Genomic DNA, 16,772 nt, shown 5'->3' on the forward strand with positions numbered 1-16,772 from the left:
GATGTCATCAACATCCTTGTGGCCTCTTTTTGAACTCCTCTCCTTTTCCCTCTCTTCATTTCATTTTCTGTCTTTTTCTTTTCCTTGCTTTTTCCCTCTCTTCCAATCTCTTTTCTCTTTCCCTCTCTTCATCGTTGCCGTTCTCTCTCTTCCACTGTCTTCTCCTTTTTTGCCTCCTGTCTTTCTCTACCTTCCCTCGCCTTCACTTTACTGTCATCAATACTCTTTCATCGAGTTGAATAATATCTGCCATCCCATCCATTTGTCTGACATAATCTCTGTCTCGTCCTTTTCACCCTGCATGCTTTTTCATCTGCTTTAAATAACTTTGCTTGCACGCTGCACTGCGCATCAGATTGTTTCTGTAATCGCGGTGTCCTTTGCCTGTTTGTCTTTTTGCCTCTCATACTGTCTTCATCACATATGTCGTCATTGCATATATGAGGTTGGAATATCCTGCTGCAGCCTTTAATGGATATAATCCCTGTATAGCTGAGCACAGGTCACTGGTTTGGGGAAGAGGAGTGGGAGGAGCTGTGGCCTCTACACTCATTCCATTGTGCTGCTTAAGCATCCACTCATTTTACCTGGCTCCCCCTTCTTCTTCCTCAAACATTTTCCACAGCTTGAGTATACTTAATCTGTTCTGTCATTGTTTTCCCTTGTATGTGGCATGTAAATATAAGCACGTTTGTTGTAGAACTGTTTTTGAATGAGTGCTGTCTTGAGGCCATGGCATACACATCTTGCTGGCTGTGTCTTTAACCCACTGAACGTGGTAGTTAAGGATTTTATTTATGTATCTTGGACAAATGAAAAATGGGAGTATCCGCCATACTAACAATATAAAACGCAACTTATCAATGATCAATAAATACTGCTGCAACCCACACTCAACTTTTTTCACTCTTTTTCAAACCCTCTCCCCACAATAGTTCCCCCAATATTACCACACCCGCATCGCTATCTGAGGCAAAATCCTTTTGAACACACAATCCTTCTCTCGAGCAGCACCAAAAATACTGCTCATGCACCAGACCCCCTTTCCAGGTCACCAACACCAATCACTTCTTTTGCCAACACAATGGAACACCTCTACTTATTCTACATTACCCCATAACACTAGGCTGGCACCAGCAAACATTAACACAAATCAAAATACAGCTTTCTTCCCGTATATTTGGGGGATTATTCTCTTTATCTCTGCCCTGTAAAGAGGCTTACCACATGGTTTTACTCAAACATTGCCAAAGGTATTCAATCTTTTATCATCTCTTATTTCTCATAAATCAATAAAACACAAAAACCCAATCTTCCCAGTTTTGGCGTGCACCCTTCACACTCACATTCACGGATCCTCTGAGGGTCTTTGGCATCGAGTCCCCTCTAGCTGCCTGCTCCCCTACATGCCTAGCAGTGCAGCCTGCAGGGACCAGTAATGGCTTTCCATGAATGTCGGTACTTGCCGATCTCTCTTCTCAAGTGTGTGTTATCTCCGCTCTCCATCATCCACCCTCACTGTCCACGGGGACGCAAAAAAGAGTCTTCAATTGTCTGGAAACACCCAGAGACCCATCCTCTGCTACCGTGTGTAATGGTGCACCCAGGATCACACAATTAGTCAGAATAATACTTAATGATGGAGGACTCGGGTGCAAGTCGAAACCCAGGCTTATTCAAATAACAAATCCAAGCCTGAACATCATACAATCATTTTGTTCTCATAGCTCTCACATTCTCAACAATTGTAAGCAAGTTTTGTAACAAAACTATGTCCGTAGTGATAACACATTATACTATCAGTTTACAAAACCAACAGGGAAGTTGGGTTGGTTAATGGCTCAAACTATTGTAGGATGTTTTGGGGTTAGTCACTCTATTGGTTGAAACATATCTGATGGCTGTTCCTGGTCCTATCCCCCTATTTATACTACTTCTACTACATCATTACAGGGACAGCTAATTGGTTGGCGCTATCCATCATTGGTGGTGTGGCAACAGGACTCCTCATTGGTTGACATCTAGCTTACCAACCTTGGACATCCTGTCAAGGTGCTAAGATATGAGTGAGACATAAGTGGGGGAAGAGACTTCCAATTAAAGAATACTCCTAGTCATCCTGATGTGATGAAGCCTTCCCTATCCTTTGTACTTGGTTGTGTGTGCCGTCTGGTGTCTGTGCTCGTGCTGAGTGAGTTCTGCAGGTTTCTCATCTATGTTTGGCGTGTAATGAATAGTCAGTGTTCTTTATATGTAGATCACATGTTAGGAATGAAACTCGGACACAGGTGAGTCATGGTTTTGGCCATTGACTTTTATTGAACAAAAATAGGTGTGGAAAATGCCTCTCCGTCCCTGCTCTAAAACAAAACTAATAGGTTGGTCCTTTGTCAAGATGTCAAAGCAAACTGTCCTGTGTCCAAAGTACTATTCAGACCATTACATTCTAAAAATCAACTATAAGGTGAAAAGGCAAACATCTTTGGCCTTGGAAGGTGTACAAATGTTCCAGAAGAAAAATGCTTAACTCCAATACAAAAGTTCCATTACGATAAAATTCACAATTCCAAAGGTTGGTTCTCTTCCACCTGAAATTCTCTTCACTAAGCTTTATACTGGTTCCTTAAGTTCCTTTAGATGAAATATAATTAAGATACAAAGTTTCTTGGCTGAGAGTCTGATTCTTGATAGACTACCTGGTGTACTCTCCTGCCAGGTTCATTCTTACTCCTTGATATGTCTCACTCATAATCGTTGGTTAATTACTGATATATCCCTATTAGGATTTTCTCATGCAGTGTATTTTATAGATTTGTCCAATTTGTTTTTACCCGGTGTACTCTCCTGCTGGGATTCTTTCATATTCAAACCCTTCTTTTCATCATACACAAACACTTAAGATTAGATTTGATTTTCATATTTGTAACGGGCGTATTCCATTAGGGAACCTGGCAGAAACTGCATTGGGCCCAGATGAAAAAAAGAAATCAGAGTATGCAGACATTAATTACTTGCTTTAGGGTGGCCAGGGGATTTACTTAAACAGATATGTTTTCATTTGCTTCCTGAAAATCGTAAAGGATTCAATTTGCCATAACTTTAGCAGAAGGGAGTTCCAATCTTGAGGACCCACAAGGGAGAAACATCTGTCCCCAATGTGGTGGTCCTGCAGAGGAGGGCCACCAGCAGGCCTTGTACTATAGATCTCAGAGGGCGGGTAGGACGGTAGATTACAATCTTAGATAACAGATAGGCTGGGGGCAAGGCCATGGATACATTTGAAAACCAAACATAGAATTTTAAACTGACGCCTCTGCTACACTGGAAGCCAATGAAGGCTTTTTCAGAACTCTGACATAGCTGTTTTCCTGGGTAGTGTAAACAATCAATCCTACTGCCGAATTCTGGGCAACCTGGAGCCGCTGAATCTTGGCATGCCCTTCAAGAGATCATTGCAATAATCTTATTTAGTGTTTGTGAGAGTTCACACTACAGTTGGGTGATCCTTCTTAGAAATGAGAGGAAGTAGAGGCTTGAGAAGTTTTAGTTGGAAATATACAGACATAATGATTTGATTGGCTTGTAAATTACAGCTTATGCAGGACTGCCATATGCAACCCAGGTGTTTTAATGTCTGAGTGTATTTCGTTGGAATTCCAAATAAAGTTGGACAGGGAACAAAATGTAGCACATTTGCTAGTTTCTTTTTTTGGACCAAAAAATATGATCTCCATTTTAGATTTAATTGGAGCATATTTTCCAGCATCCAACTTTGGATTTTGTCTGCGCATCTAAAGACTCGCTCCATTGCCTTCCGTGGTTGCTTTAACCGCACATAGATCTGCGTATGGTCTGCATATGAATGATAACATAAATCAAACTGGACAAAAATATTGAGCAAGGGGCGGATATATACATTAAACAATAGTGGAGACAAAGAAGAACCCTGAGGCACTCTACAGGTAGCCAGTAATGAGTCAGACAGGTAAGGACCTGCCTTGACCTGCTGAAAGTAATCTGTCACAAATGAGGGGAACAAACTGAGTGCTTTATCGGATACATGTTCCAGTGATGATAAACTTGACCTAAGAATGCAAAAATCATCTGTCGAGGGCTGCCGACAAGTCTAGCATGACAAGCATGCTGATGTCACCATTGATGGCAGTTTCAAGTAGGTCATCCCAGATGGCAATCAATGCCATCTCTGTGCCATGGCCTGGTCTGAGTACTCACTGGAATGAATCAAAGATGTTATGTTCTTCCAGGAAGTCCTGTAGCTGCGTAGCCAGCAAAAGGACGACAGTTGGACAGTGTTTTATGGTCCAATGTCGGCTTTTTTAAAAGAGGAGTGAGATAGGATTTGTTTCAGTCCAGAGGCACACAACCTTGGGTAAGGAGGCATTCAACAGGACCTGGATTATCCCACTAAGAGCGTGTGCGTGCTGTTTGGCCAAATAAGCAGGGATAGGATCATAACTGTGATTGGTAGGTTTAAGGTTGCTTATCAGATTGGTAATGCTTTCTGTGGCAAATATAGGCAAGATTGCTTGATTAGCAAAGTGTACACCCTCAATAATCACATTAGCAGGAATGTCTTCCCCCGTGGTGAACCTGCATCGGCTCGTTGGCCTCCCGCTTCCTTCCATTGGGCTTGCTGCCTCTTCTTTGTGGTTCGTATCCTTCCCCTAGCTCTCGCTTGCCTATTGCGTGCTCCCCTGGGCTCAAACAGCATAGAAGCTGCTCTTCGGTACAGCTTCACACCAGGAGGCTGTCCTTCCTCCTTTGGCGTTTCCACAGCATACTAATCTCTGCAGTCTGCCTCCTTCGGTTTATCCCGTGAGCCGGTTGACTCCACAGACTTCGCATTTGCCCAGAAGTCCCTCGATCAACACCAAGATTTCTCGACTTCTCCAGCCAGCTCCTTTCTGTCAGCTAGCTTTACTGTTTAAATGTCCCACCATCCAATATGCGCTTGCAACAACTACATGGCGGCTTATATTTTGGGTCTTCACTGATCTTTATAATTATAACTCGGCTCAGCTTCCTCGTAGCAGTACTTCTATACTTAGACGAAGGGAAGTCAGTTTGTGATCACTTGTAGACAGAGTCTGGGAAGGTGTACTCAGTAGTTTAAATGGAAAGTTTGAATACTCATATTGAGAGTTTGAAGAAGTATTTTCAGTAGTTTTGGAGGGCAAGTTAGGTTTTAGATTAATTTGAGCAAATGGATACCAAGTTGCCTGGGGAGTGATCTTCGCTACTCCCCAGCTCTTCCTTGTCTCAGTGGCCCACATATTCTCCCTTGTGGGAGTGTGGATATTAGACACACCAACTTTACATAGAGGTGGAGAGTTAGGGTAACAATATGCCATTAAGGCATGCAAGACTGACGAAGCATTGTTCAAGGAGAAAGGAGGGTATGTGATTTCCTCCACTGATGTGCTTGTTTCGTGATTGTAATTGTTTTATTTTTTAGTTTGTGGAGTTGCCTCTCGAGAAAAATATTGTTTATTCAGTCAATTAAAAATGTTTAAAAATTAACAAATGAGAAACCTTTTGTGGTTGATAAATTGAGTACAATGAAATTAGATAATAATGACACATATTTGTAAAGCACAACCTGGCTTGACACACTATATTAAAACATTATATCATTATTGTATATGCACGCTTAAAAATACTGGATGTTTGATAACTTCACCAAATTAGAACATTTTTAAAAGCAGCTTCTGGCATATTGTAAAAATAATGCAAACAATTAAAACTGATTTGTGTCAGATCTCTTTTTCCCAGTTTCCCGCAGACATTAAAACCCTTCGTCAGTAGTTTAGTTTTATTCCAATATACACTGTTATTATTCACATTTGTGCAAATTAAGAAGTTGTACATTGGGACTCAAAAGTTAAACTTGCTGTCAAGGTCCTAACTCTGTGGCATTGTGTTAAGTTTTGTACCTTTGGTAACTCAACTTAAATGGTTGCACACTCAGCTTCCAGTACTTTTAAATGGGCTATAATCCACCCCCTCTCTGGCTAAGAGGGGTTTCGGTACAGTATTTGTTTAGCAAAATAAGTGGAGGAACATCTTATATATATAATTATTTAATGATATCTGTTCATAGTGTACTGAGCAAGACCAAAGCCATCCTTACCCTGAGACCTGGCTACAATTCTGCACTACTCTAGATGGCCTCGCCTTGGACTTATATCGAGTGACTGTGACTTGTATTTTGGCCCTGCCTGGGGTTGAGCTATATCTCAAGCCATGTAGTTGTTATGCATTCTGGCACATTCATCGTAAAATGAATTGCATTGATATGTAGTCAGGCAGTAAGCACATATTAATAATTATGAGCATAGTTTCTCGTTCAGTTTGAAAGTCTGGGCTGTGAGCCAATCTAATCTATTGTTTGGGAACAAATGGGAACACTACAATAACAATACTTCTGGGCTTATTTATAATTGCCTGTTGTTTGCATCATGGTCCATTCCAATTGACACTAATAATTATTTTGAAGGCATTTTTTCCTGTGTTGGACCATGATGATTTTGATAGGTGGTTTTTCCAATTGAATTAGATCCTATTCTTGGATTGTGCAGACCACAAGCCTACAGACTCCAGGCATCCAGCCTCCAGCTCTCATACTCACTACTGTCCTCAGAGGGTAGGTAGACAAGAGCTTGTTTTACCCATCTTTACTATCATATTGGGAAAGAGGGGAGGTATTGGAAAGGGAGTCCATTTCATGAGATTGTGTAGTGAGACTAAATGAGGTAGTTAGTTACTTTTGAAATGGCTATTATGCTTCTGAAATGGTTGACTGTTCTTGAGTAGACACAGGGGCAATGCCAATGATAGCTGCATATCCATTTATAACTTTTTGCATATTGAGTTTGTTAGTTACTATACTAGTGGCAATGTTCTTTCTGAATCATTTCTCATAATAAACCGGATTACACTATACAGTTCAGTGTAAGAGCATTTATTGAGTGTTCATTACTGACAATCAAATCAGAAGCATTTGAGCATATGAATTATGAGTGGGGCATCCATCTGAAGTACTGTATATTGACATAATGGTGCATGTTTTGATAAGAAAAGGATAAGTAGAAGGTTTGAGCAGTGGACGTTCGATAAAATATATGTGACATTAGTAAATCATTCCTGTGTGGATGAGTGATAGTAGCTACCCACTGCATGGGTTTGTTGACTACTCTTTCTTCTGATGCATAGTGACAGGTGTATGCTTTTCTCGGTAATGCCCCAAAAAAACTGAATGAGAAAGCAATGTGGCTGAAAAGATCGAGTTTTTTTAGTCACATTTTTTGCAGGATTTTTTTACATTTTTATTTAAAAATAGATGGGGGTTTAGTAAGGGTATCATTTAAGGTAGGGTCAAGTGGTGGAGGAGCAGGTGACTCCCCCTGAATTATGTAAAAAAGCACAAAACCCCCCAAAACATTTTTGTAATTCGACCAAACAAAACGCAGCCTTTTGGGCCTCATTAGTTTTTTTTCATTTTTTCCACATAGATCCCTTTTCTCTTCCTCTATTGCCGACACAGCTTCTACTGCGGGGGCTCTAGGACACCCCCCTTCGGGTGGAGGAAAGGCTTTATGGAGTAAAGGTGATAAGAATCATGCCAACAGATTCATAGCCATTTTATCCCACATCCACGTTCCAAGGCTGTCTGAATCAGAATATATGCTTCAGGGTTACACGCATACTAATGTAAGGGGGAGTGTTGTGAAAAATGAAATGAGCACCAAGCCCAGTGCGCATTATGTGCATAATGATTCAATCATACAACCCAGGCGGTGAGTCAATTCACTTTGTTTCTGGATCAGGTGAGTCAATTCACTTTGTTTCTGGATCAGAAATAAATCAACTCAATTATATAAATCCATAAAACAGCTTAACATAAACACCACAGCAGAGCTAAACATATAATATTTCCTATATACACACTAATTACCATAATTTGTCTCAAAAATGTTTTAGATTTTCCCTAACAGAAAGTTATTCATATTAATATAAAATTATTTTAAACAATGCCTAGCTGTGAATAATTTTTCCTACAACACTTTTACCACAGATATATTTGTCAAATATACATCTGTGGTCATTCTTATGTTCCTAAACTGATCTTTGATTTTATGACAATCAATCTGGAACCACCACTGGTGCTGTTTTTTGCCTTTACCTTTTTCACAGAGATATTTTGAAAAGGTACAATAGGAGTGTGCCATCAAGCAGGCAGACTCCATAGGGATTAATTGTACAGGCAGGCAGTGTGTATTATTAAATGCTGCCTACCAAGCTTGCATGGCAGGGAGCTTTTACAATTACAATTAAACGCTGCCTACCATGCTCGCATGGCAGGCAGTGTTTATAATTACAATTAAACACTGACTGATATGCTTGCTGAATGTGCACTTCTCTAAGGGAGGCTCCTCTGCAATGCTGGCTTGCATGTATTGGAAGAAAATGAGTTCAGAGCGCTTGCACGCTGACTGGAGCTGGGGGGTGAAGTGAATGCTTGCTCTTCCTCTGGGTTTGTCGACTGAAAGTGGCTCCCACGCATTAGTGTTAACTTCCAAACTCGCACTCACACTATGCACCCCAGGAGATGCTCCCATACAGTGCTGGGCTCACTGAGGCTATGGAGATCCCTAAGAGAGCACTTAAAATACCAACACCAGTAAATACAATTCCTGGTTTGCAATTTTAATCTCTGATTTGAAAAGGTCCCACCAGTCTTCACAGCAACCTATCTCACGAAGTCTCAAGCAGTCTTTATCCAAACAATTTCAGAAGACAACACTGACAGGGCCCCTTAATAGGAGCCCTTAATGCTGGGACCAACTTCTGCAGTGTTTTGGAATGAATGGCAGTTTAGAATGCACTCCAAAATTCCATGTACTCTGGCATAAGAATGGCAGCCCCTAGGGGCTTCCCCTCTTTCTTGGAAAGGGCTAGGCCCATCTGCTGAAGAAGGAAATTAGTTAAGGAAAGTGACCAATCCAATGTCCACTCAACAGAACACACTCTGCTGATTCCATCCGACAATCCTTCACAAGTTTGCCCACAAAATATCTGGTACCACCTGAATGTGAAACTTCTGCCCACCTTATTAACCGCACTAGCCTCCCCTTGTTTACCACTGGGCCTAGAGGGCCTGACATGGACCCAGCATGAGAGTAAAGAATGTGATTCCTCACAGAGGATGACTTTGAAGGCAAGACAGTCATGGGAATATCAGCACCTTGTTTTTAAGGAGCAGGAGACAGAGGCAAACTGCTACATAGGGCCACAGGGATTTTTTAAGACCAAAACAGGCTTGCTCAGAACACACCTGGGCTAGTAATCTGGCCAGAGCCCTTCTGCTGGTTCAAAAGGAAGGCATGAAAAGCAGTCTCTCACACATAAACTCAGAAAAACAGATAAATGAAGTGGAAAGTGATCGACTTGATATGGAACTCCCAGTCAGGTCAGTGGTTGAGCTATTGCAGCCCTGCTGATGCCGGGGACCACCCTTCAGTCTCACATCAGTGGCAAGTGTCTTTTGTAAAGTTGAGGCAGTCGTGGCATCCCATCTGTGGCTGGCAGGTGTTGGAAGTATTGCCCTACTTCAATTATTGTCTGGTACTATAATCAAGTTAGGAGAAGATACTCTTCAGCAGAATATTCAGCTATTGTCCTTGGGTTCTTGTGAAACATAAATATGTATCCCTACCATGCAGCTGCAATTCATTGGGGGTGGTGTTGGAAACAACACATAGAAGTGCTTTTCCTCTGCATGAATGGTTTCAGGCCACACACATGGCTTTGTACAGCTTCATGGGCCAGACTTGCAGCACTAGTGGTCTAATGGTTACTGGGCACTATGTCTTTGTGCACTCTTCTCAATCCTCAAGTGAGGCTTCATATGAAGGGGTTCCAGTGGGTGCTCTGGTTCGGTTGAAATCAAATCTCTTGGTCCATGCAGGGCAAGCTACTGCTGAGAACCTGCTTGGTGCAGGTCTTGGTGATACACAGGGGACAATGTTATAGTGGGCACATCTTTGCCCTCCAAGTCTTTCAGGAGCAGGTTTGCATGTGTGGTGCTTCTATGTAGGGATGGGGGCCCACCTGAAAGACCCAGAGGTATGGTGAGATGGTGAAAGAGAGAGAGGCGACGCACTACATTACATTAGGCAATGCCGTGCTGGTTTTATGAAATTGCACTAGGATGTATGTGTTGCCTCCAATTCCCCTGCTGCAGATGGTCCTGAGGAGATGCTTACTTCAGGGGGCGATGATCTTGCTGGCTCAAAAATGGCCATGGAGAGTCTGGTATGCAGACCTACACAATCTGAGTAGCATTGTGCACTTGAACATCCTGGTTGTTCCCACCTGGACCTGGGTAGCCAGCAGTTTGGTGATAATTCAGCAGAATTACAGCTGAAGTACTGACAGATCCATTTACTGGTACTACCACTTGGTACGATGGGTTTGCCATGGGATTAAAAGTGGTGGTAGGGTGGTGTTAATCCTCATTTTTGGAGTCCATAGGATTTTGGCAGAATTACCACAAACAGTAATTCTGCCATGGTAAAACTGCCAAAAAGTGTCCTTAAGGTGCTGGACTTTTCGCCCACATGATGTGGAGGAAAATCCTCAATTTCAAGGTCCCACCTATAGTTCGGCTGTGCAGTAAAAACATTGGTAATTCTGTTGCCACCAATAAAAGTAGCAGTAACTGAATTGCTTACATTTTTTTTCCCATACTGCTGAACTTTTAAGGAGGCCCAATGACTTGGCCAAAGAAGTTCTGGACCTCATGGTAGGTGCTAATATAGGTAGAGGATGCAGAAGCTTTACACGGTGGCTGCACTTCTGCATTTGGTGCAATCAACAGGGATTTGGGATATTTTCCACCACTGTGGCTAGATTGCTAGCCTGTGTATTGTCAATTGTGAAGGAGAGGTTGCTGTTGTCGACCTTGAGGGATACCTGGGAGCATTGTCCATATCTTTGAGGAAGTCTGAACAGAGTTTCTTCTTTTAGATACCTATTGCGGTTCAGTCCTGTGTGAGAAGCCAGGAATGAGACGTGGTTGGAAAATGCCTTGCTGTCCTACTCTAAGAGGTATTTCCCTACCTCAATTCAACTAAGGGTCTGTCCAGTGTTAAGATGTCCAGAATAAATGTTTGTTGTGTGTCCAAAATCCTATCATCGCCATCACACTCTAAAAATGAACTCTAAGGTGCAGAGGGAACCGTCTCTGCTTCTTGAAGTGCACACATGTTCATATCCAACACAAAAGTTCAAACTCCAATACAAAGGTTCTAAATGATCAATGTTCACAGTTTCAATGGGGATGACTCCCTTCCCCAGGAGTCTTTCCATGCAAAGCAAAAGTTTAAATCTAACCAAATGTCTGCTGATCAAGATGATAGCTCTCTCCTCGTGTAATGCAACTCACTCCAGGGGATATGGCTCACTTCCCCAGGATCTCACATTCAATACAGTTCAATTCTCAATTTATCTTCCTTAGAATTCTCTTTGCATAAAAGGCACCATTTGGGTGCGAGTTCCAAACTCACAAAACACCTGGCATGTTCTGTAGCCAGATTTTCTTGTACCACTCCTTATGGGTGGGAATCCCAGATCTGCTCTTCGCCTGGCCTACTTTCCTGCCAGGACTTTATAAAACAATCTCTCTCTTTCTCTCTCCTTCAGCACATGGCAACATGAGTCGTTCCCTAGTTACTTTAATGGCTCTTTATGGGCGCAAATGCCAGATCCGCTCTTCACCTTGGATACTCTCTTTCCGGGGCTTTTCGCACACTTGTAACAGCTTCACAAAGTTCACAAGGTGAGGGGTTATCCTTCTCTCCCCTTGACCTCTCTTGGGCTTTGCTTCCCTCTGATGCAAGTCCCAGAGTTGTTACTATTGTGTTTTTGCAAAGTTCAAAAAGTAAGGGTTTCTCCTTCTCTCTCCTTGACCTCTATCAGGCTTTGCTTCCCAAACTAGTACTGTGGGTCTCTGGCCCTTCTTGGTCTTCCCCAAGTTCATACTGTGGGTCCCAGATCCCAGTCCCTGGGCTTTTGTTACACTGCCCGACAGTGCTTCGATGTCCTAACCCTTTCCCTGGGGTCGCCGGCTTTCTCTTTATGCTTCTCGGCTTCTTCCGTGGGCATCTGTACTCTTAATGGCATCCCAGCCTCTACCACATTGAAGAAGCACGACCTGATTCCTCACGTTTTGTTCTACTTTCTGCAAGCCTCTACAAAGTGTGTTGCTCACTGGGCTGTCCTCTCGCACCTTGTAGCTGTCTTGACTCCTGAGCCACTGCTGGTACCTTGCTCTTCCGTGTGCTGGAGAACTCCTCCTGCTTTCAGCTGCACTTTCCCAGTGAGGGAGCCTCCAGCTTCCCTCTGGAAAACTGCTGGTGCCCAGGGATTCACCCCCTTTTTGGAGCTCTAAGAAGTTTCTGGGGTTCTTCCAGCAGTCCCCAGTCCTCCAACAGCTGTTGGGGTGCAAGGGTTCCACCTTCACTTCTCTGTGATAGCAGTCCAAGGCCCCTTCTTCTACAACAAATGATTCCTGCAGCCAGGTCCTCCAGGAATGGCCTCTCTCACAATTGCTGAGTGTTTCCTTGGTTGGTTTTATACTGGTTCTGCCCAATAGAATTTAGGGGAAGACTAGACTGCTGACTGTGGTTCTCATTGGGAGTGATCATCTTCGCTCCTCGCCTCTTTCTCGTCTCATTTGTTGGGGAAAGACTGGACCGCTGATAATGGTTCTCATTGTGATCATCATTCCTCCATACTTCTCCCTCGTCACAGTACTGGGAAAGTGATCTTCATTCAGGATACTCCTATTCTTCCTCATCCCAGTACTTTATAGAGGAATGGTAGTAGAAGTACAATCCATGAGCACATTAGGGAAGGGGGATGGCTTTTAAGGTTGTAAGAAGTGGTTTAGGGTCCATTGATATTGATATTGATATTGATATTTTATTTCTATCGCGCTCATAGACAAGTGTTTCAGAGCGCAACAAGGCAAGGGAAGGGGAACAGAGAAGAAACAAAAACAACGATCTTACTAGGCCCAGTGACATTGAGAACGTGCAAGTACATGGTAGAGGGGGAGAGGGAGAAGTGCATGGAAGGGTGAAAATGTGAGGCATTAATTGGCAGCATTACCCAGTCTCAACTGTTGATGTCATGTCACTCCCTTGAGGGTTGCTTCCCCATGTGATCCCCCCATATAGCCACGCCAAGGGTCAGGATCAGGTAGTGGCTGCCGGCCCCTGGCCACATGGGGAAAAGTCACTGCCAGGAAAGAAGTTATGACACAATCAGATTCATCACACCTCTGAGCACTGGTGATCTGCTATCCACAAGTGCCATGCATCAAGGCCCAATGAGACCTGATTTTAGTGTTGGTTTAAGAAATGGCTCAAGTTTTTCAGTCCCTGCATAGGTGTAACATTAAGTTTCTTACCTTAAAGACTGCTTCTCCAATGGCTATAATGTTGGTTAGGTGAGTTAGTGAGCTCCCAAATGTGTAGGTTGACAAGCCATACCCTGTTTTTACAAGAGACACAGTTATTCTTCAGGTAAAGCCATCCTTTCTACTGCAGGCCATCCCTGAGTTTCTCATCAACCAGTTGATACAGCTTCAGTCCTTCTTTTGGCTGCCTCACTCATCACGGTGGCAGCGAGGTTAGTTGGGCCATGAGCCACTAAACAGGCATGTCAGATGAAAACTGAATGTAGAGGCAACTGCAAGCAGCAGGTGGTCATGCTTCTATGGTGGTGGCTGTGTCAAAGCAGACCATATCCAGATGATTTGTAGTATGCATCAGGATTTGCCACTAGGTGGTGCAGAATGTTCCACCAGAGGGATCATGGCAACCTCCACGAGGGGTCATGCGGCTATGATCTATTTCTTGTAGGGAGTAATGATTCAGGAGCTCTGCAGGGCAATCACTTAGTCATCCTTGCATACATTTACAAGCCACTTCTGCCTGGATTCAGATGAAATGGCAGGGGCTTTGTTTAGTACGGCCGAGGTGCCTCACATCTTTAGGTGAAATGTCTGTCTCTTCTTGATGGTTCTTTTGAAGCCATGCTTTTCATATTTTTTTTGGCCTTGCTGCCATAGTATTTAAAAAGCTAAAGAATCTGCAGAGGAGAAAGTATCCATTAGAAGAATAAGTTCCATATCTTACGGATAATGCTGTTTCCAGGGGATATGATGTCTTCTATGCAGATCGCTTATCTATCTGCCCTTCTTCCCTAAGTTGCCTCAGAATGCTCTTAGTTCACCTGTGGCAGGATGTTTCTGGGGCACTGTTGGTCTCTGGGTTGACTGCGCACGGGAACCCTATACTCTGTCACATCCATTGGAAGTCGCAAGTATGCCCTTGCGGCTCAACAATTATGGGTGAGACCACCTGTCGCAATGCAAGCATGATTCAAATTTTCCAAAAGATAAGGAGTATTCAGAGGAATTGTCATATAGAACAACTAACCTTAACCGTAAAGTACATAACTGGTTCCTTTAGATTTATTTTGCCCCAGTAGGAAAAATGTATAATTGATTTTAAAATATGTCTATCATAAGGTGTATTCTTCTAAACCTTGTGTCTTAAAAATGTACCATGCACTTTTTTGATTTGATTTTCCTTTTTGTATACATTTTTCTGCAGGATTTCTGATGATGGTTATTTAGGGATATATATTTTCAGAGTTTGTTAACATAGATATTTATGATCAGATGCTTATATGTTTTGTGTTTTAGGGATAACTGTTTACAGGGATTGTCATTAGTGGTATCATACTATATTATAAAAGGCTAGATGTATGTTTGTCCGAGGCTGTCCTGCCCACTTCACCTGTTATCACCGCTAGAGAGAGCTGTTACCCTACGCATACAAATATACGAGTTCAAGATCATCTTCCAGGCAAACAAAATGTGTATTTCAACAATAATAACATACAATTAACTGCATAAAAGTCCCAAGACAGGGACCCCTTAAAAAGCATACTTAATGTTGCATACATTAAGTAAATATATACTTTTAAAACACGTAACCCGAAATTAATTTGATTAATCATTATTTCTCTAAGAATATAGGTCACTTTTTGTATGTACTTATGTATTATGTAATTATTCATTTTAATAGTTCTTGGTATGTAATATTATATTATTAATGTTCTTCATTTTCGTTTCAAACTTCATTTGATTTTAGTTTGCTTTATTTTATTTTATGATCTCATGTTTACTTCGAATCATGCTGCATGTTAATTGTATTACACTCAACATTACATATTTGAGTTCAAAACCCGTAAGTGGAATCCAAGAGAACGAGCAGCAGATGCAACAATTGGCTGTATGTATTATGTTGAACTTTCAACTTATTGGGGGTCATTACGACCCAGGCGCAAAGGGATACCGGGGATGGGTAATGACACCGGTGCCGGTAATCCCTATGCGCCCCATTCCTTGGTCCCTTTGCGGGTCCTTCCTTAACGCCTGGTTTTAGCAGGCGTTAAGGACGGGACCCGCAAAGGGATACTGGGGTCAATAATGGTACCGTAATTTAAGGTACCGTTAATGCCGTCTTCCCCCTTCCCATCGAGCCCTATGGGGGCTCGAATGGGAATGGGGAATGGCTTTTAAAATGGGGACTTACCGATCCCGCAATGGTCGGAATAGACCGGTAAGTCCCCATACCACCAAGTCGGTGGCGGTACCGGTATTGGTGCTAGTCATGGTGCTAATAGCGCCATGACTAGCACCAACCTCGGACTGAGGGCCATTCTATGAGATTTTGTTTGAGGTTACTACTCCTCCACCTAAAAGGAGCAAAATCTTTTTTTTTCTGATAACATAAATGACGTTAAAATACACCACATGATATAATTACACTCTGAAAATGTCTTCCTTTACGCACATTAGCCGTCTACACAGGCTTTTGCCATTTCACATATTTATGATATTTACATACAGTATTTGGTATTTTATGTTTTTTGTGCTGTACTATAATTAGTATTAAATGTTTCAATCATGTTCATCGTCATGATAACATGTTTAATTTTCTATTTTTTGTTAAATGCTAAATTAGAAAATCATAATGAAAGCTATTTCTTGCTGTATCATTGCCCTTTTAGATGTCTCACACACTGAGGAGTTTGGATTTTTTCTTGAAAAGAACCGAACCCCAAGTCGAGCGCATAACCGGAGAGGAAAGAGACACAGGTTCCTTCATGAAAATGATGCGGCTTTTCAATGAGGTAATAAGAGAATGGGGCTGTCACTTTTACATGGGTGGCTTTGAGGAGAAATCGAGTTCTTGAATTATTTTTGCACCATTTAAGATGTTTTACTTTTGAAGCAGGTGCAAGAAGTGACCCTGTTTTGGGCCTGTAATTCTACTTTCATGAATTTCAATACCTTTCTGGCGTTAATCAATTATTGGTCAATTCTGTTTTACACTATCTGCCAAATTGGACATACGGGATAGCGATATTCCTTCCCCAAATGACAATTTGTGGCTCATGCCGAACACATCAATGGGAATTATTTTTTTAAACACACTTTTTAGTGAAATCCTTTCAAAGTAGAAGAATAACAATGCACACATATCCACTATCATGATACAATTAACAACTGATAAAGATATGAGATGAGCATGCATTGTCACAGATGGCACAGAAGACACGCTTCATCTTGAAGACCGTTGATGGGTTTTTATGTCTATTTGAGGGCCATA

The 16,772-nt window shown here is 42.2% G+C and overlaps 1 protein-coding gene across 1 annotated transcript in view; it reads left to right on the plus strand.

Annotated features, from left to right (window-relative positions):
- The window catches only part of LOC138487325 (uncharacterized), a 2,513,852-nt gene that overhangs the window by 686,653 nt on the left and 1,810,427 nt on the right, over positions 1-16,772 (plus strand). The window contains exon 25 of the mRNA XM_069613924.1: positions 16,171-16,293. Within this exon, the coding sequence (XP_069470025.1) occupies positions 16,171-16,293 (123 nt within the window). The remainder of the gene's footprint in view (positions 1-16,170; positions 16,294-16,772) is intronic.

The sequence above is a fragment of the Ambystoma mexicanum genome, chromosome 9 (assembly GCF_040938575.1).
Source record: "Ambystoma mexicanum isolate Mex_15411 chromosome 9, UKY_AmexF1_1, whole genome shotgun sequence".
In the NCBI taxonomy this organism is placed as follows: Eukaryota; Metazoa; Chordata; class Amphibia; order Caudata; family Ambystomatidae; genus Ambystoma; species Ambystoma mexicanum.